This window comes from Simochromis diagramma, unplaced genomic scaffold, assembly GCF_900408965.1.
Source record: "Simochromis diagramma unplaced genomic scaffold, fSimDia1.1 OVJJ01000325.1, whole genome shotgun sequence".
Lineage (NCBI taxonomy): Eukaryota > Metazoa > Chordata > Actinopteri > Cichliformes > Cichlidae > Simochromis > Simochromis diagramma.
This window is the reverse complement of record NW_024387291.1, coordinates 1,016,670-1,043,647: the sequence shown is the minus strand read 5'-3', so window position 1 is coordinate 1,043,647 and position 26,978 is coordinate 1,016,670. Positions and strand designations below refer to the sequence as shown.

The following is a 26,978-nucleotide window of genomic DNA, read 5'->3' as shown; positions in this document are numbered from 1 at the left end:
CATGTCACACCAGCTGCAAACACAGCAGTGAAGTCAAATCAGCGTGTTGCTGCAGACAGTAAACAGCAGCCAGCCAATCCCAACGGTCATAATGATCCTTAATGTGTCACTGACTCATGCACGTTGCATTTTAAAAGTACTGTTATTAGGATGGGACTGCACAGATGTGCTTTCTTAGCGCACAAGGTTTATGGCTACAACCCCCCGTTTTTTCCTGCATTTTGTCAGTGTTCCTGACAAAGGTCAAGAGTCTAAACAGCTAAGAGTAATAGATATTACATCTGGGGCCCTGCTGTCAAAACCAAACAAAAAGATTAAAAAAACATTGCCATCTACGTTCCCCATCATCAGCAATAATGGGTAAGCGTCATCGTGTTTAATGGGTCTTCTAGTAAAACAACCGTCCTGATATTGATGCTCATGAATTTCACTGTTTGAACAATTACTGTCACATTATTGCAGAGCAGTGGAGAAGGTTCAGAAGGTGATAGGAACTGTATAGGGTCATGCAAGCGAACCTTTAGTGGAAATTACAGCAGATGAAGATGAGTATCTGGGCTCGTGGAATCCACACAGCATTTCATTCACTTTACACAGCATAGTAAACTGTAGTGAACCACAGCTCAGTGTTGTCAAGAGCTTGCAGAACTTCAGAAATGGGTGATCCGCTCAGAAGCCATTCATCCTTTCCTAGTTGTTTCCATACCGACATCAAATACACAACATTCAACTTTTAAGACCATTAGGCTTCTTTATTGCAGTTCTGCTGTCCAACTCTTTCTTTAAGATAGTATGCAAAATCACAACGATAATGTGCAGAGGTTTCATAAGATTGTATCTTAATTATCAGCGATACTCTTACACGAACCTCCAACTGTTTGCGTTTTATTCTTATCTACATATTTATTTTTCTTTGCACTCTGTGTTAAGTTTTTTTCTCCTTCTTGTTGCTTTCATCTTTTCCCTTCCTTGCACTGAACCTTTGACACTGTTGCAACATCCTAATTGCCACCGAGGTTCAAAACAGTTTTATTTCTTATCACTGACACGATGATTACTCTGCCAGAGACTGAGATTTAAGACGCTGCCAACTGCTTTGCCGGTCTTTGCTCTGATACAGCAACAGTCCTTTGCTTTACTTTCTTCTCTCTGTTGTGAAGATGTAAAGCTTTGCCAGGGTTGACACTGCCCTTCCTTGGCAACTGACAGCCCGATTGCATATTGCACTCACTGTAATAAGGAAACGCAGGTTAGCAGTCTTCAGTGTGAGCTTTCTTCCCTTCTCTTTTTGCTTTTCTCTTCTCTTTGTAGTCATAAAAACAGCCTGAAAATCAGCCTTTAACTGAGATCAACACAGTGCAAAACCTCAGAAACTCTGGTATATGGAGATAAACTGATGGCGTGAGTAGATTTTGCTGAAATCTGTGCGCTCCGCTCGCTCATTGGAAATCTATGGGCAGGTGCCACTTAGTCATATCAGAACTCCTGTTCTCTGTGTTTTCACTCCAGCTGCACAATATTGATTCCTCTCAACACTAAGCCTCTGACTAAACCACTGAAATCTTGCTCCTTTGTTCCTCCCTCCTCCCCTCTGCTGACTCACTCAAAATGCACCTTCTCTGTCCGTCTCTTGCTTCTACCTGTGATCACAGTGTGATCTGAAAAAAAAAAAAGAAATCATGGCATCTGCATGTCATGTTGAATTGTCTTTAAGTTTTAAGAAAACTTGCTGATGTAACAATATCGTCACACCGTTGTCGCGTTTAAATACTCTTCAGAAAAATCCTCACAAAGTATTAGTGCAGCCAGCTTCCTATTTCCACCGTTCCACCGTTCCATCTCGGGAATGACTGACTGCTTGTTAATATTGTAGGTGGATATTCATGAGATACACAAAATGCTGTTTCGTATAAAGAAAAGGGAAAGTCATCAATGTGCAATAGTGATGAAAAAATAAAATAAAATTGACAAAACTCAATGAAAAGAATGGATAAAAACATCCAGCAGAGACGTTTGAAGCAGTGTCAACATAGCCTGGCTCCTTTTTGTCAGCTGGCTCAAAAAAACCTGAAACCTAAAGCCTCAGTCAGCGATAATGCATACTATGGTGGGGTGGGTGCAGTTTTCTCTGTGGTGGGGTTGGGTGGACTGTCCAGGGCTCTGTGGAGCCGGGGGGCGCTACTGCACTGGGCCCCGGTCTGATGGGCCTGGGCCCCCTTTCCCTGGCGGGTCGCGGAGGGTGGGAGTGCCTACTGGGGTCAGCGGGGGAGCTGGCCCCAGGGAGGGGTTACCTGCCCCTCCCTTCCTTCCCTCCCCATCTCCAGCTGCCTCCCTCTTCCCGCTCCTCCACAACCACCCACACATGCAGGGCCTTGGAGTAGGGGTATGTCACCAGGGTGCAGAGGAGGCTACCCCCCCCCCTCTGTCCCCTTCTGGCTGCCTCTGCCTCAATTTTATCCCACAACTTAGACATTCACATTATTCACACTCTCATTACACATACATATAGGATCTTGGGGGTGGGCACAATCACGGAGTCCAAATTACCATCAGGGTGTATACCTCACCCCTGACGTCGTTGCCCACCTCTCAATTTTAAATACACTTAGTCATTGAGGGCTAGCAGGAGGGACTATGCGCTTACCTGCTGCTCCTTGGCAGGTAGCTCCATGCCCTCCTGGGTTTTAATTGCACCTTAGAACACATATGCATCAACACTACATTGAGCGGGTGGAGGGAGGTTTGGAGTCTTCTCCCACCCCCATTCTCTGTGGCCTGCTGGAGCGGGAGGGCTAGTAGGAGGAGTTGGCCGTCCGACTGCGGTCTGGGGTGTGGGGCCTCCCTGCTGCTGTGGAGTCGGGGTGGTCTGCCTCTCCCCACCGCAGGGAAAAGGGTAACACCACCTGGGTCTGGGTGCAATTCCCCCCTCCAGGGGCAAGGGTACCTAGACCCGGTTTGTAGAGTACGCTTGGGGAGTGTGATTGTGTGTACAGCGTCTCTTTATGTCTGTCTCCACGTTGGTTGAGTGTGGAGTGAGTGCATATGAGAGCATGAGGGTGGGAATGGATGTTTGTGTCTGTGTGTGCCTGTATGTCTGTGTCTATATGTCAGGTTGGGTATCAGACGCCACCTCTCTGGGGACACCTCAGGCCCTCCAAGGTATGGAGGCCTATCTCCACCCACCACCACTTCCCCTGCCGGTGGCGGACTCCCTCAGGTGTCGGTGTGTTGGTGGTTCTTTGTGTCTGGGGGTGGGCGTCCGGGTACACACCGGCTCACTCCTTGGCGGCCGCTTGTCGGGGCCTGGGGCCTGGGGCTCGCTCTGGCCCCTTTGGAGATGGGGTGCCCCCGGCCTCTCGGCCTGGGGCTCGGTCACTCAGGCACAGCTGGGGGCCGGCGGAGCTCACGGGCGCGTCACTGCAACTCCCCCTGGCTTCTGCTCCGCGGCTGCTGGGCGAGCCCTCATCTGGGACTCTCCTCAGCTCTTACTGGAACAGTGGCGCGGCTGCCCCTCTGTTGGTCTTCCATGGTCTCTTGTGTTCTGGGGGCCTCTGGATGTCTGGAGTTTTGATCTCCTCCATACCCGCTTCACACCCTGGAGGACGGGGCTGTGGCCCCCCCACACTCCCTAGCAGATCATTACATGGAGAAACCTTTGGAATGCAAGCATGCTGATCCACACAGGTATGCACACAGGTGTACACATGGGTATTCACAGACGCGGACTAAAGCTTTCTTGGCTGCTGCCTCAAAGCACACTGTGCGCTGTCTATCTTGCGTGCTGCACAATATCGTTTATTATTTAGTAACTATTGATATCTATGACTAGCTAGTTTATTGTGATGGTGCTTTGTTTTCTCTATTATTATGTTGCTCTTTGTTGTTTGCTGTCTCCTCTGTTTGTTTGTTTTTTTGTTTGTTTGTTTTTTTTTTCTCCATACAGGTGACCCAGGAGTTTTTTTTTTTGTTTTTTTTTTTTTTTTTTCTTTTTTTTTTCTCTCTCTTCCCCCCCCTTCTCACCATCTCTTCTCCCCTTTGGTTTTCTTTCTTTCTCTCCCCCTCTTTCTCTCATTCATTCCCCCTGTCCTATTTATTAAAAAAATAAATAAATTAAAAATTAAAAAAAAAAAAAAAAAAAAAAAAATGACAAAGGATGAACTGAAGCTCTGCCATCACGTAATGTCGCATACTGCTGTTTCTGATGTCATTTAAAAAAAAAAAGAAAAAAAAAAGAAAAAAAAGATAATGCATACTACAGCCTTTTCTTGTTTTCCTCTTCGGAGTCAAAAGCGAGCTTTTGAAGCTCTGTTTAACTGTTTTTCTGCTCACAATGGGCTGATCAAGTGCACCCGGCTCCAGTTAAGAGGAACACATTACAGTTTTTCTCAAATGTTAAAACACAAAAGCCAATCCTGTAACCCAAATGACCAGTAGTCTAAACACATTTACTAAATGTAGCCACCATATTCCAGTACCATAAACACATGTCACATGAAGACACAATTCACAAAACACAACCCTCTGTACTCATAAATCTAAACACATTCTCCCTTGCTAAAACACATGTTGCAAAACAACTCTGCTCATATTCTCAAATGAAAGCCCATGTGATGCAAAATGCTTGCCACAGTCACCAATCTTTGAACACAGGGAACACACCTGGCGTCATTCACTACACACAATGACTCAAAATTGAAGACACTTGTTGCTAATGCTGTACCCACATGTAAAAGCAAGTTCAGAGTGCACAGTATGCTGAAGATTCCAAACAAACACAATGGATGAAGGCAGAGTTAGGGGAAGAGGAATTTGATGCAGAGGAGGGAGAAGAGCTGGTCCTGGAAGAAGAGGAGCAGGCCAATGAGGAAGAGGAGTTCAAATGAGAGGAGGAAGAGGAGCGACCAACGAGGAAGAGGAGAAGGCCAACATGGGAGAGGAGAAGGTCCAGGAGGGAGAGCAAGACAACCTCGCACCATCATTACGGACGAGATGCGAGCAACAGCTCAGCGACATGATGCCGCACAGTGATTGTCGTGTGTGTGTGGTGTGAATAACGTAAATAAAAAAACTTCACACCCTGTTCATGTTTTCAAGATTACTGTTGTGTGCAATAGATTCTGTTTTTGCATTGAGTTGTGTTACAGTAGTGTACGTACATGCAGGATTTTCTATAGATTTATACTACTCATATGAAACTCACAAATCTAAATGCCTAATCCTCTGCAGAGATCTACGACGATCCGTTACTGTATAGTTTCTAAAATATGCATTGGCAGTTATGAAACAAAGAACCTTCTCACAAATTGAGCATTGTGTTTTCAATTGTTTTGCTGTAGTGTGTAATGCTGTGTATAGTGTTTACAGTTTTGACAGCTTCGAGCTGCTCTCTTGGTGTGGGAGTTTGAGTTTTGCAGTGGGAAGGTGTGGTTGTGTTTATGTAGCTTTAGAGAAGGGTGTTGTGTTTGGACATTGGGAAACATGGTGGTAACGTTTGTGACATGTGTTTTAGCATTTGAGAAAAACTGTAACACACTAACAGTTCCTTGTAGAATTTTTCAGCTAGTAGATATTCTTATGGATGTTGCTGTAAATAATGCTACAAGGCTTAGAAAACACGGATGAGTCTCTCTCTCTCTCACACACACACACACAAACACACACACACATCTTTAATCCGGCGGAAGAGAAAATCTATATGTGCACCACAGTTTCAAGGTCTGTACCCAAGATTAGTGTCACTTACCTGAAATATGGTCACAATCTCCACCATCTACTCCTGAGTAATGGAATTCAATAATGGGCTACAAAGGCATTTTCGCAGCACATTATCATGCCACTGTGAAATTGACCCGCACACGGATATGTAAATGGGATCAACGATATTCGGAATTTGGCTGCATTACAGCACAATAACAGTAATGTACAGACCTCGCTCCCGGTGGGGTTATATCTACCACAACACAGTTGACTCTGTGGAAGAACATGTATTTTAAGGCAGTTTAAGGTGACTTTTTGTTTTAAATGTTTCTTATTTTTTTTGAAAACAGCTGTCTTACTCCGTAGCGCATTTCAGACGAGGTGCTAAGATTTTACTTATTTATTTTATTTTACTTTGATGCCAAACTACAAATGAAAAGAGGGCTTTTTAAAAATTACACCACATATTTATTCTTAAAAATCAAAGTCAAACATATGATGAGGGGGCCAGAACCAGCCCATCAAAGGGTTCGGTGTGGCCCACTTGTAGGCTTTGGGAAATGTTGAATAATCACAGAAGGAGGCGATAAATCTTAGACTCTTAACTACAGTATTATAACTTCAGTCTTCTTGCTGACAAAGACAGACCTCGATAAGATAAACCGCAGCCTGCCAAATATTACAGAAAACACCCGTTTTTCTTTTTCATCATATCAACTTGAAAATATGATTTGTTTAAATGTATTTATTTAATTTAATTATTTTGCAATAGTTGGTCCAACTCATGTAAGATCAAACTGGCCCACTATCTAAAATAAGTGAAGTATAGTCACGTCTGTTACTGAAGTAATGACAACAACAGAAAACACAAGAGCATTTCAGAAGAAATAAAATTACACATTTTTTGTTTCAGGTCACCAAAGGTCACTAAACCCCAGATAGACCCGTCTCTATCTAAGAAAACTAACTGAGACTTTTCAGATTTGTCCTCACAGGCTACAGTCCTTGACAATTTGTGCTTAATTCCTACCAACACGCTTTAGTTTCTCCAATCTCATACTATAATTTTACAACCTTCAACCATAGCAAACTATTCATTTTCTCTGTTGGCTGCTTGTTTCTAACCCCCTGAGTGATTTATGAAATTAAATTTCTCCTTTCCTGTTCTCTTTCTCTCTTTTAAGACCGTAAGGTGGCCATGACGAGCGAGGAGGAGGAGGGCCCCGGCGTTGCAAAATCGACAACAGCAACACCATCTGCACCGACCAGCTCCAGAGTGACGACCGCCATAGCCCGGGCCGACAACGATGATGCTGTCGCCACCTCGTCTCCCCGCAGGCCCTCCCCACACTGCCGCCCATATCCCAAGAAAAAGGAGGAGAAGGAGGAGACCATAGAAGAGGCAGGGATTATTCAAGAGGAGAGGATCGAGAAGGAAGAAGAGGAGGAAGTGGTTGAGCATAACGGGGATAAAGAAAATGACGATGACGAGGATGACGACGATGATGATGGCAGCAGTGACACCAGTGTGTTAGTGGTGCCCTACCCTGAGCTGGTACCTGTGGTCTTCTTCTGCCTCAAGCAGACAACCTTTCCCCGCAGCTGGTGCATCCGCATGGTCTCCAGCCCATATCCTTTTACTTACCTGCTGTGAATCACGATACTGTGGATTATTCCCACTGTGTGTTGCCTTTTCATAACTTAATCCATCATCAGTTATCCTTCCATCTCTCAGAGTTTAAACGCAGGCTTTTGGCTTTTGGCCATCTGATTAGTTCAAAACATCCCCTGTTCCAAGCTGAATTTCTGCCTCCCGTGTGAGGCGAGAGCTGAGAGCAAAGTTCGATGCTTTTGTAGAAGGATTCAGATGGAAAATAGTCCAGTAACATTTTCTGTTTCCTCTATTTCGCCATGGTTCATTGCCAGAAGAAAATGCCCTGAAAATACAGGAAATATCAACTCAAAAAAGTCACGAGGAATAAAGACAATAAATATGTCTTTACCTTTATTCAGCAGCAACAGGCCACCTGCTCCATGCTTGCATTGGTCTAATTTATGACTAGGGATGGGTATCGTTTAGGTTTTATCCGATACCATTACCAAACCGGTACTTTTGAAACGGTGCCGGTGCTTAAACGGTGCTCGAACCGGTGCTTAAAGAATGAAGAACACAAACTTTGTCCAAAAACCTCTCATGTTTAGCTGTTTTCCACTTTTTCTTTGGTCATTTTAGCCTTTTTTGCCAGGGTGAAGGGAGTATCTGCCATCAAACAAGAAGACAGCCCCATGTAACTACGACGGTGTTTGCTAGTTCACCTTACATGCATTAATGTAATAACGTGGTTAGCCTACTCAACGTAAATTACACACGAACAACATTAAGCTACTCACGCAGAGAAGAACGGCTGCTGCTGCCATCATCATCATTTCTGCTACACTGGCAGGACTAGGGGCCAGGACTCTCCTCTTCAGGTTTTTGGGGGATGTTGCTAGGTCCGGGTCTGATAACAGGCAACCCACCCGCAGTAGATGTGCTCGATGTGAGGTCTCGCAGTAAGCTATCAAATACGGTGCATTTTTAAAAAAGCGCTATGCGCCCCCAGGTGTTTCATCAGATTCGAGGTGTTACCTGTAGCTCAGGTGGCAGAGCAGGTCAGCCACTAATCAGAAGGTCAGTGGTTCCATCCCAGGCTGCATCCTGGCTGCATGCCAAATATCCTTGGGCAAGATACTAACCCCATGTTTGCCTACTGGTGGTGGTCAGAGGGCCCGGTGGCGCCTGTGTCCGGCAGCCTCGCCTCTGTCAGTGCGCCCAAGGGCAGCTGTGGCTACAATGTAGCTTGCTATCGCCAGTGTGTGAATGTGTGTGTGAATGGGTGAATGACTGAATGTAGTGTAAAGCGCTTTGGGGTCCTATGGACTAGAAAAGCGCTATACAAATGCAGGCCATTTACCTCCTTTGCACAGTATCACAGTATCAGCTTAAAGCACTTGTTGCAGGCTGCTGAGTTTGCATCTTTTGCTGTGAAGTACAGCCAGACTTTGACCACTTCGCCTTGGGCGTTTTTAATCTGTAGCTCTGCTCTAAAAGAACGTACGTACCTGGGCCCGCCTACTATCCTCGGAAAGGTAAAATGATTGGCTAGAATCCAAAGTGTACGACATCTCAGGAAAAAAAAGCACCGAAATAAAGCACCGAAATGTGCGCTGCTTTTCGGTCTGGTTACTACCGTTTATGTCAGAACCGATACCGGTACCCATCCCTATTTATGACATACTTTAAATCTTGGATCCAGGTCAGGCATCTTTGTATTTTGTATATTGTTGGAGTATCTCATCACTCTAAAATAATAGCTCTTCTGCTGTATACCAAATGTCAGCTGTGCTACATTACAGCAGAACCAGTGCAATATGCTAGCAGCCCCCGGGTTCATGAGAGGCTGCTTATCGAGTTTATTAAGAGCAACACTAGCAGCCTGATGATGTGTGACGTTCAAACAAACTTCCCAGAGTTTAGATATCTTTAGAAACACCTCTGAGTCTAAGATGTGATAATGCAGGGAAACTAGGATATGACTGACTGGGTGGAAGTTAGTGAAGTGAAGACAGGAGGGGAAAACATGGGGAAATGGCAGAGATGGAATAACAAATGAAATGTGGGAGGCAGTGAGAAAGAGACAAAATGAAAGGAAATGCAGACTGATGGAAAAAACATAAAGGCTGATGGTAAAAAGAAGTATGATGAAGAAGCAGAGAATATGGTAGCTGGAGTTTGGGTGTGTGTCTGTGCACTATTATTTATAGCTTCATTTCTACATTGTTTTTATCAGTGGAAAGAAGAAGGTGGGGTGGGGGGTGGGGGGGATCCTCCAGATCAACGGCAAAGAGTAAAACTGAAAGAGATGTCCTCACTTCCCATTAAGAAGACACCACATTAGTTTCTTGCTGGTTCTGAGATTAAAACTAAACATAACAGGGTAGTTGCTTAATAGGCAACCATTCACTCTGGTCTAAAAGAAACATCGTCCAAACAAAATGTCTTGAAAGAGAAGTCAGAGAGGGAAAAAAAGACTTCTTGCACGTCTTTGGTCTTTTCTTGCTCCGGCTTTCAGTGTCTCCATCTTACAGCTTTTCCAGTCTTATCTTCTGTGTTACTTTGTAAATTTCACAAGTGAACTGATGATAATTTTCTCCACTAGACTAAGCTGTCATCTCATACAGAGACAGACGGCCAGTACTAGAAGAAAAAAGTGATTACGCATAAAATATATATGAGAAACTGTAGAATCAGATCTCAGCACAAGGCTGTTTTCTAGACTCCTCTGACAAACACAATAACAACAAACCAACGAACGGCCCTGTGAAAAACACGTTTTTTAATATTTCTTAACTTTTGACTGTCGTCCATGACTTTACTGAGGTTTACACATTCAGACAGAAGTTCTGACAACTTCAGTTTTCACGCTGCATTAATGACTATATTCCAATGAGGCTAACAGTAAAACTCAAAGATCGGTGACATCTTCAGGAAACACAGTGTTTAATAAACAATTTAAAAAACTGTACTGTGAGACCTTTTACACAGGAATGCACAGCTTCTAATTCTTTTGCTAAAGCTGTAGTTAAGGAATGCTGATTAAACGTGCGTTGTAATGTATTTTGACTGAAGTCTTAAACATCATTGAGCTTCAGCTACTTCAGAAAATTAATTAGGATAAAATGAACTGTCAGATCTTTAGCATTTAAATTATATGCTGCAAAATAAAAGAGATAATATTATTTAACAAAACAGGACAAAAGCATTCACTAGTTCTTTGATTTGATTTTTAACTTGATGTTTGGTGTGCACGTGTCGTGTTGCTCCCCTGAAATGAACATGGTGCATGAAAAATCATAAAATCATAAAAAATCACCTCTCGTCCCAGTGGGCAGTCTTTTTCCTTCAAGCTCGGGTCCTCTACGAGAGGCCTGGGAGCTTGAGGGTCCTGCGCAGTAGCTTAACTAGGACTTTTCCCAGGACTGCGCTCTTCTGGACAGAGATCTCAGATGTTGTTCCTGGGATCTGCTGTAGCCACTCACATGGCTTGGGAGTCACTGCACCGTGCTCCGATTACCACTAGGACCACCGTTACCTTCACCCTCAACATCCTCTCGAGCTCTTCTCTGAGCCCTTGGTATTTCTCCAGCTTCTCGTGTTCCTTCTTTCTTTTCTTTTTTTTTCTTTTTTTTTTTTCTTTTTTTAATTGACCATCCCAGCCTTGCCGTAATGGTCCATTTGATTCACCTTTTTATTGTTTATTTTATTTTCACTTGCTGAATACGGGACAGACTTGACTGGAGGAAAGAAGGGGAGAAAGAAAGAGGGAAAGAGAAACAGCTGAGAAGAGGGACGGGGGAGAAGGGCAAAAGACAAAAACCAACAGAATGGGCAGCAAAAAAAAAAAAAAAAAAAAAAAAAAAGAAGCATATATCGATCACCTGGATCACCTGTTGAGAAAGAAAAAAGAAAACAAGCAGAAGAGAACAAGAGTAATAGAATAAACAGCATCATAATGATATATGGGAATATGACAGTAAATACTAAATATTAAACATTATTGTGCAGCACATAAGATCAACAGAACACAGTGTGCTTTGAGGTAGGAGCCAAAAAGGGTGTAGTTTGTGGGTGTGATCACCCGTGTGTACACCTGTGAGCATGGACGCGCTTGTTTTTTCAAAAGGTTCCTTCATGTAATGATCTGCTAGAGGGTGTGGGGGGGCCACAGCCCCGTCCTCCAGGGCATGAAGCAGGTATGGAGGAGATCAAAACTCCAGACATCCAGAGGCCCTCAGAACACAAGAGACCAAGGAAGACCAACAGAGGGGCAGCCGCGCCACTGTCCCAGAAAGAGCTGAGGAGAGTCCCAGATGAGGGTTCACTCAGCAGCCGCGGAGCAGAAGCCAGGGGGAGTTGCAGTGACGCGCCCGTGAGCTCCGCCGGCAGCCAGCTGCGCCTGAGTGACCGAGCCCCAGGCCGAGAGGCCGGGGGCACCCCACCTCCGAAGTGGCCCGAGCGAGCCCCAGGCTCCAGGCCCCGATAAGCGGCCGCCAAGGAGTGAGCCGGTGTGTACCTGGACGCCCATCCCCGGACACAAAGAACCACCAACGCACCGATGTCTGAGGGAGTCCGCCACTGGCAGGGAAGTGGTGGTGGGGGGGAGATAGTCCTCCAAACCTTGGAGGGCCTGAGATGTCCCCAGAGAGGTGGCGTCTGATACCCAACTTGACATATAGACACAGACATACAGGCACACACATATACAAACATCCATTCCCACCCTCATGCTCTCATATGCTCGTGTTCCTTCTTTCTGCTGTTGTTGTCATTTGGTATCGCTACATCTATCACTATGTCCGTCTTCTTCTGTTTGTCCACTACCGCTGTGTCTGGTTGGTTAGCCACCACCATTTTGTCCGTCTATATGTGGAAGTCCCACAAGATCTTAACTCAGTCATTCGTCTCCCATTTTGACCTCAGGACTTCCAGGCCATATTCTGCACAGATGTTTCTGTACACTATGCCGGCCACCTGGTTCCATGTATGCCCTGCACCTTACACCCTGCTGTTATGTGCTGGATTGTCCCAGGGTCATCTTTACACAGCCTGCACCTGGGGTCTTGCCTGGTATAATAGACCCCAGCCTCTATGGATCTTGTACTTAGAGCATGTTCCTGTGCTGCCATCAGAGTCAGTTCCTCTCGCAGTCAGTGATCCTTCCATCGCACTTGGGACTTGGTACCCAATCTCAGGTGGGGGTGATGATATCTCCCCCCTGACCTGTCATCCTGGCTCCCCCTTGCCGTAGCACTTATGTTGTACCTCGTCAACCTCTAGCCATGAGAGCAGTTTCTTCTTCTGAACGTTGGGACACTAAGCTGGTAGTTGTTTTGCCACCAATCAGGATGCCGGGTATCGAAGATCCCATAGGTCCCTCATCCCACTCATGTAACCTCTTCTGCTGGGGTTACTTGTAGCATTCGGACAGCGCCCTGTTTTCGTCTCTTGCTGACCGATGCTGTCTTGTTCCAGTAGCCCACTTCTCATCAGGGTGTCCTGGTTCCTCAACACCTGATACAGATCTTGTTAATCCGGGCGATGAATTAACATTCTTGATAATTGTTTTCAAAATTCCAGTTATTGCTTTTTTGTTTTGTTTATTAATTAGTTTAGTTTTCCATAACTGCAGTGGCATGTTGTTAATTTAAATTTAATTAAAACACAAATTAACATTTAAGCACAAAAAGCTGTTTTCAATATTACATATTATGACTTATTAGATTATTTAGATGTGCAGCCTGCTTTTGTTTTATTTTTGAGCTCCTTTCTCTGTTGACTTTCTGAGCACTATCAGTTGAGAAGGGGAGGATGAGTCCGTGTAACTCTGCTGAAATGGGTGAGAACTGAAAAGTTAATTCTGCAGTCGAGCAAACTGCAATGACCTGTGAGGAAAATCTAAGACCTCTGCAACAAAATCAAGAAGAGCAACTTGAAAGAAGAGTTCAAGCTGAATAGCTAGTAGCAGGAAAGAATGGAAGTGTGGTTTGAAAAGAGGTCTGAAGAGAAAGAAATCGGCCCAGAGTCAGGAGGAAAGAAGGAATTTGTGTTATCTGGGCTTAAGGAGTTCTGTGCTGACTGCTGGCTCAGCTCCCCTTCGTTCTAATTCCCTCTCTGTCTCACTCACTCTTCTTCACCCTTTCCCTTCTAGACATTTAGTCATTTGTAGTTTTCATTGTCAAATCATATTGCTGAGGTAGAGGGGGTCTGTCAGTGCAGCATAGTGGGATAGTTAGAAGTCAACATTAAAGAGGAATGCCTCGGGCAATAAGCTGTAATAGACAGATCAAAATTTTGTCGCTCTACACTTATTCCAAATTGCTGTTGGACATGCTTTTTTCCCGCTTACCTCTTGTCTTTCATTTGCACATCACTTTTTTTGTTTTTTACTGTAGCTAGTAGGCTTTTGTGTTACTCACTGGCTCGTTTTAGTATGACTGCCGGGGTCTTTTTCTCTGTCTGTGGTAATGCAAACCCAAAATATCCATTTGCCCTTGTGAGGAAAGAAAGATAAAAGGGTAAAAGAGCCTGACAGAATTTTTTTAAAGAGCAGTTGTACAGAAAGTGAATATTGCTGAATAAAAATGAAATTAGTGTTATTAGTATTTCAATGAGGACAGACAAAAACAACACAAAACCCCACATCATTAGCTAAATTAGCACTGCTCCAACAAAAAGTGAAATAACAGACAAAACAGCTTTTATGCAAACAGGATTTATTGATTATTGTGCTTAACAATGCATCCATTTTGCATTCTTATAACCAATAAACTGCCAATTTGGTTTAAAATTTTGATGCAGTTTTTCTTATTCATGAAGAAAACTGCATTATACATTCATACTGTAAAGAATATAAATATCTACCAACATTTCTGTTGTGTTTTGTATGCCCATGACATTTTAAGTTCACACACGTTTAAACCACTGATGTAACTGTGCTCTACTCTGGCATAAGATACTTGTCTGTGTCATAATACGCTATGTGGCAGGCAGGTTAGGACCCAATATGCAGAACTCCGGAGACAATAGGTCAACTCAAAAACAGCTTTAGTGCTGGAACTCATGGAGCAAAAACAGAATAAAAAACTCCAAACCCAATAACTGAAACTAAGAACTCAGAGAGTTCGAAAACTAGACACGACAAAAACAAAGAACAGCACGGAGACATAATGGCCTAAGGAGAACTCTGGAAACTAAAGACTAGTGAAAACACTAACTCAGACTTTACCAAGAAACTAGAACTGATAACTCAGGTCTGAACCTATAAAATAGAGGTAGAGAAACAGTCAAATCTTCAGATGCATTTACACAGAAGTAAACTTCTGATAGAGGCCCACTTTGCTAAGTCAGCTCATAAAATTAAGATGCTGCACAATGTAGCTACAGCAACCTTCCTTGATAGTGGAATAATCAAAGAATATCACTAAATAATGCTTTTCAGTGGCCTAAAAACCTTTTTGTTTGGATATTTTTGAACTGAAGTGACTCTTTTTAATGTGGAAACTGCTAGTTTTGCTGCTCTCGCTGCACTCAGCTTGGCTTCAGTTCTCCTGTTTTACATCAGCTAATAATGGGTATAAAAAAATACTGGTTTGTTCTATGCTGAAAGTATGTCAGAACTAATAGACAGGTAATCCTGATTTCTTTAAAGACAATACATGTCAAGACTAAATTAAGTTAATATACATAAAGTCACACAAATTTCACTTAGAGAAAGACAGTGTAGAAATTTCGACTTGGTTGTGGGTTATCTGCACTGTTACCAAACCTTTGAGCACTGAAGGGGATTATTTGATTCATTAATAAAACATTGAAATCTGCTCACTGGATGATCTGACTGAAGGAAGAGCAGTAATAATGAAACTGTTGTAAGAGGAAAAAAGACCCAACTGACTCTTTCAGACACATTTTTATGCAGTTATTCACTTGGTTACAACAAAGTCATGCTTTGACTGATTTTTAAAGATATTACTACCCAAAGCTATTCAGCCCTGCTGTATTATGCTGGAAGTGGTGGTTGGAATGAAAACTCATTTTTACAGAACCAAAGAACGAGGACAAAATACTTCAGCTGGAACTTTTCTTGTTCCACACTGTATAACATATTCAAAGTGAGGTGCTGCCAGCAGTCTTACTATCCTGTGAAATTGCTATTTGTTGCTAAATTGTACATTTTCCATGCCGAATAGACTGCAGAGTTTCATAAGAAATGAAACATGTCACGCTCCGTGGTTTCTCTTTCCTACGTTTTACAACAAAGCTGTATCCATCGGGGAGCACTGCCATTGTATCCACATCTGTGTGATTTCACTGATGCTGGGCTCAAAGTGGGAATACAGCTGAGTGGAGAGCAGTGAATGTTTGTGTTAACCGGCTCTCAGGCAGAGAACTATCAGGTTTATTCACACAGAGAGGGAATAATCAGAGCAGCATCAGAAGAGCGAATGACTGAGATAATTTCAAAGAGTTGGACAATGTTACCTACATGTAAGTTCATGTTGCCGAACTGGAAAAGAGGAAGGACATACTTAAAAAGGACATACTTTGAGAAAGGCAGAGAGAAGAGCAAAGCAGGCTGCATGAAGAGAAACAGAGCGTGCGGACTCAATATATATTCTGCTCCAAACCAACTCTGAAAGGAGGGGACGGTCAGATTAATAGTTTCCAATTCGTTTTCAATCTCCTCTGGACCAACACATGTGGCCCTCTTTGCCACTGGCATCACTGCAGATGCGCACACGCTTTTACACAATTCATAGAAGTTACAGATTTATACACACACACACACAGACACGCACACAACAATACTGAGTATGCGCGAGGAGGGGGAAAAAAGGCCTCTGTTTGACATCTTGCTTACCTGTTTGACTGGTCTGACTTACATACATTGGCTCCTAGTGAGTTTCAATGATCACGTGATAAGGCATATGTAGCTGCAGTAATAGGCACTAGAATTATAGAAGTTTTAAGTATGGCATGCATACATTAAGATAACTACATTTTAATTAATAAGCAGGGCTGTATCAGCTTGTGTAGTGGATATTCTCTCACGCCGGCTTTGTCCTGTGCCTTCTGTGTAGACATGAGTTTCAGCTAAATTTAATGCAAATTGACCGTTCTGGGATAGCTGTGAATTATCCTTTGGGTGACTGAATAATTACTGGATTAATGCAGCTAAACTGGACTATTTTGTACAAGATTGTCTGCTCAACTAAATCAGTGTACTGTAATTGCCAAGTTAATTCCCTGGCAGTGGCTGCAGGTGTGGCTTTTAATGATAATTTAATGGTATATTTTTGCTGAATAATGCTTGGTAGAGTATTTTGCCAACCTGTGTGCTCCCTCCAGCAAAATCCACTGATAAAACATATTTTGGTTTAAGTGATAAATGTATAAAATAGAGATGGACCGATCCCATATTACGTATCGGTATCGGTCCGATACTGACCTAAATTACTGGATTGGATATTGGAGAGAAATAAAAAATGTAATCCGATCCATTAAATATCAAAAAAAGCACCTCACAAAACTTGCGACACGCCGTAACTCACCTCAGAACGTTAGCACGTGGGAGCAGTATGCGTCACGTGATAGAGCGGCTGTGGCGTGCGAGACCTGTCGGTGGTCTGGTTCAGCATTTGGAGCTTCGCTACCAACCCGGCATTTCATCTCCGACAAAGTTATCCCCGAGAGAAGTAAAGCAAGTGTGTAAGTCCATCTCTGAATGTTTGTAAAGCATTCCCGCGTTAAGCTTAACAAGCGATATATGGAGCGACTGCCTCTTCTCTCTCCCTCCCTCTCCTGCTGCTACTTCAATCGTGAAACTGATCAATGATCAGCTGATCGGCTTTTCTGTCGCGAGTCCATCTCTCTTGTTTGTTTATCTCCCACTTCGCGCCAGAAAGAGGAAACCAGCGGCATGTTTAAGCTTGATAAGCTGTTGTTAGAATTTATTTAATATTACTTTGTACTTGAGGATCTTTTTCTACGTAGCTGACGGCTGGTAACTGTGCAGGGGCGGATCTAGCAAAGTTTAGCCAGGGGGGCTGATAGGGCATGAACAGGGAAAAGGGGGGCACAAAGACATACTTTTCTTTCTTATTCTCATTTAAAATGTCGAGCTTTTAACAAATAATTATCCGAATCTTACACCCAAAGTTTTAATCTGATGAAAAATGTATAGAAGTCCATTACTGTATATAGTAACTGTTAAGTCTAATAAGCCTAGTAAGCTATAGTACTTTTTCCATCTGTGCAGTCTGCAGTTCTGTTGAAGAAAGATGTTGAATCTATTTAATTATTCTTGAAGAATAATTTATTTCTGTGCATCAAATTAAAGTTGATTACGTCGATTAAGCATCATGAGGTGGGGGTGGTTCCCTATTTTTGCTGGGAGTTTGCAACCCTATTAGTTAGGTTGCTTAATATTTCTGCTAAGTACTCTTTAAAATACCAGAATAGGGAGGATGGAGCAGGTTTAAGTTTATTAGATTAATCAGTGTTGCTGAACTATGAAATATTTTGGGTGCAGTGTATTTTTTGCATACAGGTATAACGGAATAGCTTTAGTGTTTGTTTTATTGTAACTTGAGTATGAACTTATACAAAAAGCAGCAATATATTAAAAAACAGTTTTATTGATTAAAAAACACTCTATATCGGATTCATATCGGTATCGGCAGATATCCAAATTTATGATATCGGTATCGGACATAAAAAAGTGGTATCGTGCCATCTCTAGTATAAAACACTGACTCCACAGGCTCACAGTTTCTCATTGTTTATAAAGGAGTTAGCTATACACTGTTCCATTAAAGGACTGTAGTGTTTTACTGTATGTAACACTTTTTATTTTATGTAGACCTCCAAAGCCTTTTGAGAATTTATTAAATAATTCGTACATTTCTTTAATTTAATGAGATTCTCTTAACAAACTGGACGAGGCCTGGCATGGCAACATGAGATAAGTTTTGCTTTGCACCTCTTGGTATAAAACTGCATATCATCCACATACTTTGCTTTTGACTTTGGGCGGTTTGCTGAGATAAGAGCCTACTTCATTATTTAGTTAGTTAATACACTGAGGTTTTAAGGAAGGCACATGCTTCTCTGGGCTTCTCCACTTAAGTCTTAACTAAGCTAATACAGGTCTAGCAATGGCATTGCTTTATTTCTTTCTTTTGACATTTCCAGTGTTTGTGAAGCAGTTATATTAACCAATCAGGTTGTGTGATGCTTGGAAGTCAGCCACCTTACTTGTAATGGTTGCTGTAAAGTCTTGATTAGGCTTCAGTTATAGTAAACAGCCACTAAGAGTTAATAGCCAACATAGTGTCAAGGTTGATGTTTGAGGTTTTGGAAATTGTATACTTTTACTCTATTTCATAACCTCAGCCGCACAATTAACCTGCTCTTGCATTTCATTTACATTAGGTCCAATCCCCAGCAAGTAACCTGGAGATGGTAGTAACATTAGTAGTGTTATATTTTCTTGAAACACTCGGGAATTACATGCCTCACATGGAAATTAAACTTATGCTGAGGAAACAACAGTTTTGCCCAAAACTACATAGCATATTTATTATTGATTGACCTGCATGAACACGTTATTAGTCAGGGAAGATTTTAACTATTATTCAGCCATGAGCTCTTTTTTTCTAAACTGTGGGAGTTTCTTTTTTTCATATCTTGTATTAAAACTGAAGCCTGGCTGAGTCATTGAGAATGCTGTTTACCAATGCTAACCTTTAAGAGAGAAGGAACAAGGCCATTCTGTACTCCTAACAGAGCAGCCTTGTAAGGATCACATCAACATTTGCAAGTATCTAACATTAAGGTCGTGGATAGACCTCTTCAAGGCAATTTCAATTATAGAGCCTGCAAATTCACCAAAATTCTCAAGCCTTTTAACCACTATACCAATGGGATGGCCATCAACATAAAGGATTTTGTTTTTTGCAGGAGACAGCAAAATATAATCCAATATAAAAGCCTGTATCAGTGAGCATTAGAGCTCCATTAAGAGGAATTATATAACCAGTCCTGTTCCAAAACATTTCAGCTAACAGCTCAACAGCATCACGTTTTCCTTTCCGCAGAGTTGATTAAGTCCAGTTGGTGGTAATGACAGTTTCATCTGAAAGAAGAGGGAATCATTTTTGTCTCAGACGTTTACTTTCAAGATAGATGAGTGGGGACTCCTCGTTTGGGTTTGAGCTATTTAACAGCTTTTATTTATATAGTGTGAAATATTGAATTTTGTTCTTCTTTTGTTCAACTTTTCTAATGTATTTTGTGTTAGCGTTTACATTAGTTATATGGCCTTAAAATGTTTTTAAAGTCAGCCATATTAAGCTGGATCAATTGTGCCTAAGTAAGACCAAATAATAATGGATTGCATTTATATGGCGCTTTTCTAGGCACCCAAAGCGCTTTACAGTTCCACTATTCATTCACTCTCACATTCACACACTGGTGGAGGCAGCTACAGTTGTAGCCACAGCTGCCCTGGGGCAGACTGACAGAGGCGAGGCTGCCATATCATGCCATCGGCCCCTCTGGCCAGCACCAGTAGGACACAACGATCAGGACAGAGAGAGCAGGGGGATCAAACCGGCAACCTTCCGGTTACAGATGAGCTTCCCAATCCCCTGAGCCACAGTCCCCCCAAATGATACCAAATCATCGATGCTAGTGAATATGTGCATTCGATCTAATTTATCTTCCACTTTCTCCCTTTTTCTTCATTCACCTTAATACATACAAACTTGTGCCAGACATTTCTACTTTTTTCTATATTTACATCTTAACAGTAAAGTGGAATACAACCCCCCCGTAATAACTCCACGGCCGAGCCGTCCACGGTTTCATGCTTTTTAGCATCTTTATTATCACGGTTGCTGTTCTACAATCGGCTGCAGCTTTCCAGCTCGCAGTCACACACACTAACAACAACAACATCAGGACCTAGTTCAGTCTACTTAAGTGGTTGAGGTGTGATCGCCCATACCGTCCAGGTCTCTTTGGGGTTGTGTGAGGACAAACAAGACCTCCCAAATCAAACACATGGAGCTTCTTGGTGTGGTGACCCCTTGTGAAGAAGGGAGCAGCTTCTTTTAGTGTCTTTCTAACCAAAGCAAACAGTAGAGCTGGAGACTGTCTTGTCAGAGGGAACAAAAATGACTCATATTCTTCCTGTTTGGGACACGCTACACTTGTTTTTAAAAAACCATTGGGATAACAGTGCTGAAGCTGCCCACGGTTGTGATAATTTAACATTGTGATCATTTAAAAGAAAACAACAACAACATCATTATCTTTCTTTATCCCTGCTGTTTCTTCTACATAATTACTGCTTTTTCTTGTGGTGCCCCACATTATTTTTTTTCCTCTCTCTTTCACTTGCTGTCTTACCATGTGTCTCTTTGGCTCTCCCCCTTGCTCTCACAGCCACAGCTCTTATGCTAATGCCAGTATTAATTATTATGCTAATGTCTCTGTTAATCACTATGCTAATGTCACTGTACCTACCTGTCAAACTGGTGCTAACGCTGCATGCAAGGGTCTGTCTTTTCCTGCTTTCTCCAACTCCCTCCATCGCCTTGAATCTTTTACCTTTTTTATGTATTTAATCAGTCTTTAAATGTCTTTGCATTTGGTGGAAGTAGTTCATATTTCATATAGTTAGATTATTTGTCTCACCTTTGCTGCTTTTTGATTTCCCACTGAGCTTTTAAATGCTACTCTTCCTCCACTTTTTCTCCTTCTCTCGCTGTTGTTTTCAGTTTCTTAGACACAACATTGCTGATGCTGTCCACAGACTAAAAAATGCGCTCCTCCATACTCGCACCCATTTCATCTCATCAGACTTACACACATTATATATCACTTCTTTGTTTCTTGCTTATTTATCCCCCATTCATTCATTTATTTGTGCTGTCAGATGCTCGTGGAGTGCAGTCAGCTTCTTCAGCCAGTAGCCAGTAGGCCTGGTGCTGTCCAACTCTTCATACTGGAAAACCTTTCTTTGATGTCTGCCACTGTGATGGTTACTGGACCCTGTTCAGGGAGGTTGCTGTGGTCTGCCCTCAGAAGGAAAGTTGATAAAATAAATTAAAAATTTTGTATTGTTCGAAAGCACTGTATCGAACGGTTCAATATCGATACAAGTATCGTTGCACCCCTAATATATATATATTTAAATATATACACATATATATAGACACACACACACACACACGTGTATATGTATATATACATATACACGTGTGTGTGTGTATATATATATATATATATATATATATATGCACCATCTTTCAGCTCTGGCAGATCTCCTTTCATTCACAAGACAGTTTGTGCTTTGGCAGAAGCTACAATCCATTGAATGGTTAACCTTTTCATAGTTAACCATACTGTTACATAAGTATAACTTAGTGCGAGCCAGCACTGGCAATGACATGGACAAATGAGATGGCTTAATGAAATGTCTAAAGGGCCAAAGAACAGAGCAAAAGTATTCTTTAGTTTAATGAACTTGATTCTCAGTGGTGTGAGTAGAGGATAAAATGTGGGAGTGGGCCAGAGAGAGACAGAGAGATATAAAATTCATTTGAAATTGGTAACCCTGAGCAGAAGCTTTTTCACACTGTCTAATTGACTTTAAATTAATGGCACTAAGTTTAGCATTTCGATCATTACTGTAACTGTGATGGCAGCCCTTTGGTTTTTACAGTGCATGCCACTGGGATGGGTATACTGAGATGTCAGTTTGGTTGTTTGATGAACTGCACTCTACATTACCACTGTTCTTTGAGCATAAATTAATACAAAGGGTAACTTTGTTACAGAGGGTGGCAAAGTAGAAAATGTATCTCAAATGAATGCCTTCATGGTTACAGGATTTTGGTGAGAGAACACTGGACTCCTTGTCTGTGACGGATATATAGAAAGATGGCGGGCTCAAATTAGTAATGATACAGATGAAAATTAGAATCATTACAACGCACTGGACAGTTATAAATCTGTTGCAAATACAGACATATTAAAAAAATGTTAAGAGATAAGATAGCATCACTGAATTGTACCTGCTTGGTAATTAGGAGTTGATTCAATACCTTTTGCTGATATTTTCAAGCTAGTTTTCTTCAGTCTCACAGGCGTTAGAATATCAGCGTGTAGCCTTCATTGGGTAGGAGCTCAGAAACCTTGGGTAGACAAGGACAGTGCAGGGAACAGGATAAATCATTTAAGATATACCTGAATCAACCCTGCGCCTGATTTGGCAATAAATCATACCAATTAAGTGAAGCATCTTGAAGTTTTATCAAAACAGTGTTATCCAAGGACCAATATACAACTAATCTGCAGTGTTTAAACTTGTTCGTATCAATTTACTGCAACATTTGAATTAATTCCCTGTCATTTGTTCTCTGCAGGCCACACAGTTCCTTTATCACGTTTGGCCCCTGTATTCTCATAGGTGAAGGAGAGCTGAGCAAAAACAGTTCTATTCATCCCCATTTACTTTTCTTGGCTTGAGATTTCACCTACCTCAGCACCATTCCATGGATCAATTTTATGCTATTTTGGGCATGGCCTCTTTGAGATCAAGGGTCCTCTGTGGTGTAGCCTAGCAAATTCAATGCTGGACACCATGCTGTGTTTCGGCTGCTTGTTCAGAGGTGATCAATAATTCTACAGTCACACTGAGTTCTCTCTGACCTTGATTAAACATAAATCTTGATCTTATTCTTTTGATCACTATCCGCAAGTTAGTATATCGGCATCCATATTACTGCAAAACGCACTTTTCTTCACCAAATTTGGTGATACTCTCAAAAAGACAGTGTTATCCATTGTCGGCCTTTTTATACTGATTTCATAGCAAAGATAACTTAAATAAATATTTGTCGATATTGCATAGATATGTATCAAAGTTTAACTAAACATAGAACTTTAACTTCTAACAGTCGCATCATGCTGAGATATTGAGCCCCACAGATTTACTCATAGATCCTCACTGTGTGTTTTAATCCTCTTTGCATTTACCCCCTCTGCTCCAGACAGCCCCTTGCTGTTGATGCAATGTATTGCTGCACTGCTGTCATGCTGGTAGCTGCCAATATGCATTACTGTCAGAACAGCATCATCTGCTGAGCTCACAGACACTGAATTAACACACTTGCTCCTGTAGAGAGATGCCTAGGGGGTGTGCCACAGTTTTTGTGTGTGAGTGTGTGTGTTTTGACAGGTGTGGGATCATTCAAGGTGAGCTGAGGCCTTCAAAGTAACACAAAACCAGTGATTAGCACTCCAGGGTTTGTATGTAATGCTAGTTGAATATGTATGTGGGTGCCTATATCAGTGTTTCAGTATTACTATTATCACCTCTGTTGTTTTCCATTTTGTTTCCTCCTCCTCCATCCTTTCATCCCTCGCTTTTGCTTTCCCGCACCTCACAGCCATCTGTGTCGCCATGGTGATGTATAGAAGTCAGGTGGTTTGACCTGTGCTGGTTATGAGATCCCTCAGACTTGTGTGTGTGTGTGTGTGTGTGTGTGTTTGCGTTTTATTTATTTAGAACAGCCAGTCTGTCTATTATCAGAGGGAAAAAATAATCTGAAATTGAGCTTTAAGATAACATAAGTTTATCAAAAAGCTGGTTTTGAGTGTTTTTCTATGTATGTTGCATAATGTAGCAGCACCACAACCCCCAGAAAACAAGAAAAACAAACACAAAGTATTAAAACAAACAAAACATAGTTGTCTAGAACTCAGTACTCTTAGGCCGCTTCTGCTTCAGATTCGATGTTCAGAGCCACCTTCATCAGCAACTTGAATAATCATTTTCTGTATGACTTCATTAGTTTCTCACATTATTATGAAATTTTGGCCCAGTCTTCTTCTGATCATTGACGTTTGGTATTTAGTTATGTACTTCCACACCCTTTCCATCTGGACTTTGGGCCACTGTAACACCTTGCTTCTTTTCTTCTTCAGGCATTCTGTTGAAGATCTGCTGCTGTGCTTGGACTCATTGTCCTGTTGCATGACACAATTTGAGTCAAGCTTTAGCTGTTGGACAGATTGGCTCACATTTGACTTTGGAATACTCTGGTATACAGAGAAGGTTGACTCGATGACTACATGGTGCCCAAGTCCTCTTGGTCCAAAACAAATCCAAATTATCAGCTGTTGGGTCTGTGCTTCAGCAGGCCCACTAGTTCAGACTTATTCCCGTGAAGAAAGCACGATAGAACAGCGATCGATCGGTTTTACTTGCTAGCAAGGGAAGCCCGGTCGGGACCTCAGAACAGCACTCTGACCTCGACCTCAGAAGACTCCGACCTCGACTCCCTCTGCAGCCTTTTTATTGAACACAGTTACAGTTTACACAAGCACCACCCATCCTAAAACCCCATGTGGTGTGTCAGGCACTGTATTTGTGTGTATGCATGTGCGAGAATGTGTGTGTGTGTGTGTGTATATATGCACGTGAGTGAGTGTGTGTGGATGGGGGTGCGTTTGTGTGACTTCCTGCTGAGAATGCGCCTACAGTCACACTATAGCCCCCCTCACCATTCAACAGGCTCGGGAGGGGAACAGAAACAGAAGAATGTCTTTGATCCTACAGTTTAAGGCAAGGCTTACAAATTTAAGTACATTAATGGCAACATTTAACAATTTCAACCTAACATCACCCCTCAACCACCGTGCTTGGTAGCTGGTATGAGGTGATTATGCTGATAATTTGGATTTGGTTGTTGTCAAATGTGGTTCTCATGTTCAGAGATCATTGTTCCAGAAGTGGAAATAGAAAAAAGGCTCTTGGGCTTTTTTTTCTAGTATATTTGTCACCACTGACATGCTTTTCAGATATGATATTCAGAATGCTAAAATGAGTCGCCAAACTTACTCAGCCTGCGTAAGTGAACTCTATGTGGGAAACACTGAGGTTGCCTTCTTGTGCAGTCCTGTCATTGCTTCCAGGACTGCTGGTGCAGTATATGCGTGGAGCCCTTCCTACAACTCCAGTTCTGACCACGTGAAGCTTGGACATGCTGGATCCTCTCCACACTGTCAAAATAACAATACTTTAACATAAAACAACAAGCAGGGTCTGTGACATTTACAGAGTGTTGTTCCTCATTCTCCTGATGCCTCAGGATATTACAGAAGTTGGCAGTGTTGACAGTCCCAGGAGATGGATTCACACTGCTCTAACCTTGTCAATATCACAAAAATGATGAGCATGCTCCTGTTTTTGCTCCTGACCTGATGCAATTTCTTCTAGCTTGCATTCTGTGGCCTCTTTCACTTGAAAGTAGTTTTTTGTCTCTACTTCTGACTCACTACAGAATCTCCAGACTTAGGATCTGAGGCAGTATTGTATTACTAGACAAGGGACGACAACCAAATAAAAATCAGGTACTTCACTTATTGGATGTTCTGCTTGTCAGAAAAATGATACCTTTGGGTTATTGTCAGCAACCAGACTGTAGTTCATCTAGTTCATCTAACTTGAGCCAATCAAGTTTTTTCTCTCTAACATTGATCCATCCCTCAGCTGCCTGTTCTATTGTGGTTTGAGAAGAAAGCACTTGCTATTGCATTAAAAAATCTGGCGTTCCATCAGGTGCCTTGTGAGCAATTATATTGTATGACTTGCCAAAAAAAGTAAAAAGTTTCTAAATATTTCATATATAATAATAATTGCTAACAAACACCAATAGGGAGGAGCAATTAACAAATACAGGGTTTTCTAGTGTCATCATTGAAACCACTGCATCAAAATCATTTTTCACCATCACACAAGTATTTTAACATATATGCTGCAAAATGCTCCTAATGAAGGCTGTCAACACTTTAGAGGGTTGCCATTTCGGTTGCTTTACTTCAGCCACCACCACGCCAGTGAATATTCACCAGCCTGCCCTAATATGAGGGCTGTATTAAATATGAACACAGCTTTGTAGGACTGTGACCACACATGTCACAGACCCAGCTCCCAACTTGGGAGTCATTTACGACAAACCCTGCAACATGTAGATTAAAATAGCAAATTTAGGCGCTATTATGTTTTCCACCAAACATATCAAGCAAATGTTATACAGTGACACAAGAACATTATTGTGGAGAAGATCTATGCCATACTCATCCTAAGAAACACTTGCTGGACTTGCAGGAAACAAGAATACAGGGAACTTAAACAAGGCAGTTACTTAGTACTAGTTAGGAAGTACTGAACAGACAGGACACACAGCATAGAGGGAGAGCTCAACAAAGGACAGAAGGAAATGTAGACAATATATGCAGTGGAAGGAGATTAAGGGAAGGGGAGACACATGAACACTAAACTAAACTAAATCACAACCAGTGTTGGGAAAGTTACTTTTAAAATGTATTCCACTACAGATTACAGAATACATGCTCCAAAACGTATTTTGTAATGTATTCCGTTACTCAATGAGAGCAATGTATTCTAAATACTTTGGATTACTTAATATATTATCATGCTTTTTGCAACTACACGAGTGTGCTATTGCTGTGTGATTTATTACTATTTATTACTATTACTGAAGGTTACCAATACCAACTAGATTTTTAAATCTTAATATAAAATGAGTAATACGTATATAAAACAGGTCCGCGGCTCCGAACCGTATTAAAGGGACCTCTGGCTAAT

The 26,978-nt window shown here is 42.0% G+C and overlaps 1 protein-coding gene across 2 annotated transcripts in view; it reads left to right on the top strand.

The window, feature by feature from the left end:
• Nucleotides 1-26,978, top strand: part of LOC120716387 (voltage-dependent T-type calcium channel subunit alpha-1I-like) — a 296,557-nt gene that overhangs the window by 62,296 nt on the left and 207,283 nt on the right. For both annotated transcript variants that reach the window (XM_040003917.1, XM_040003916.1), the window contains exon 2: nucleotides 6,882-7,326. In XM_040003917.1, the coding sequence (XP_039859851.1) occupies nucleotides 6,896-7,326 (431 nt within the window). In that variant the 5' untranslated portion in view covers nucleotides 6,882-6,895. The remainder of the gene's footprint in view (nucleotides 1-6,881; nucleotides 7,327-26,978) is intronic.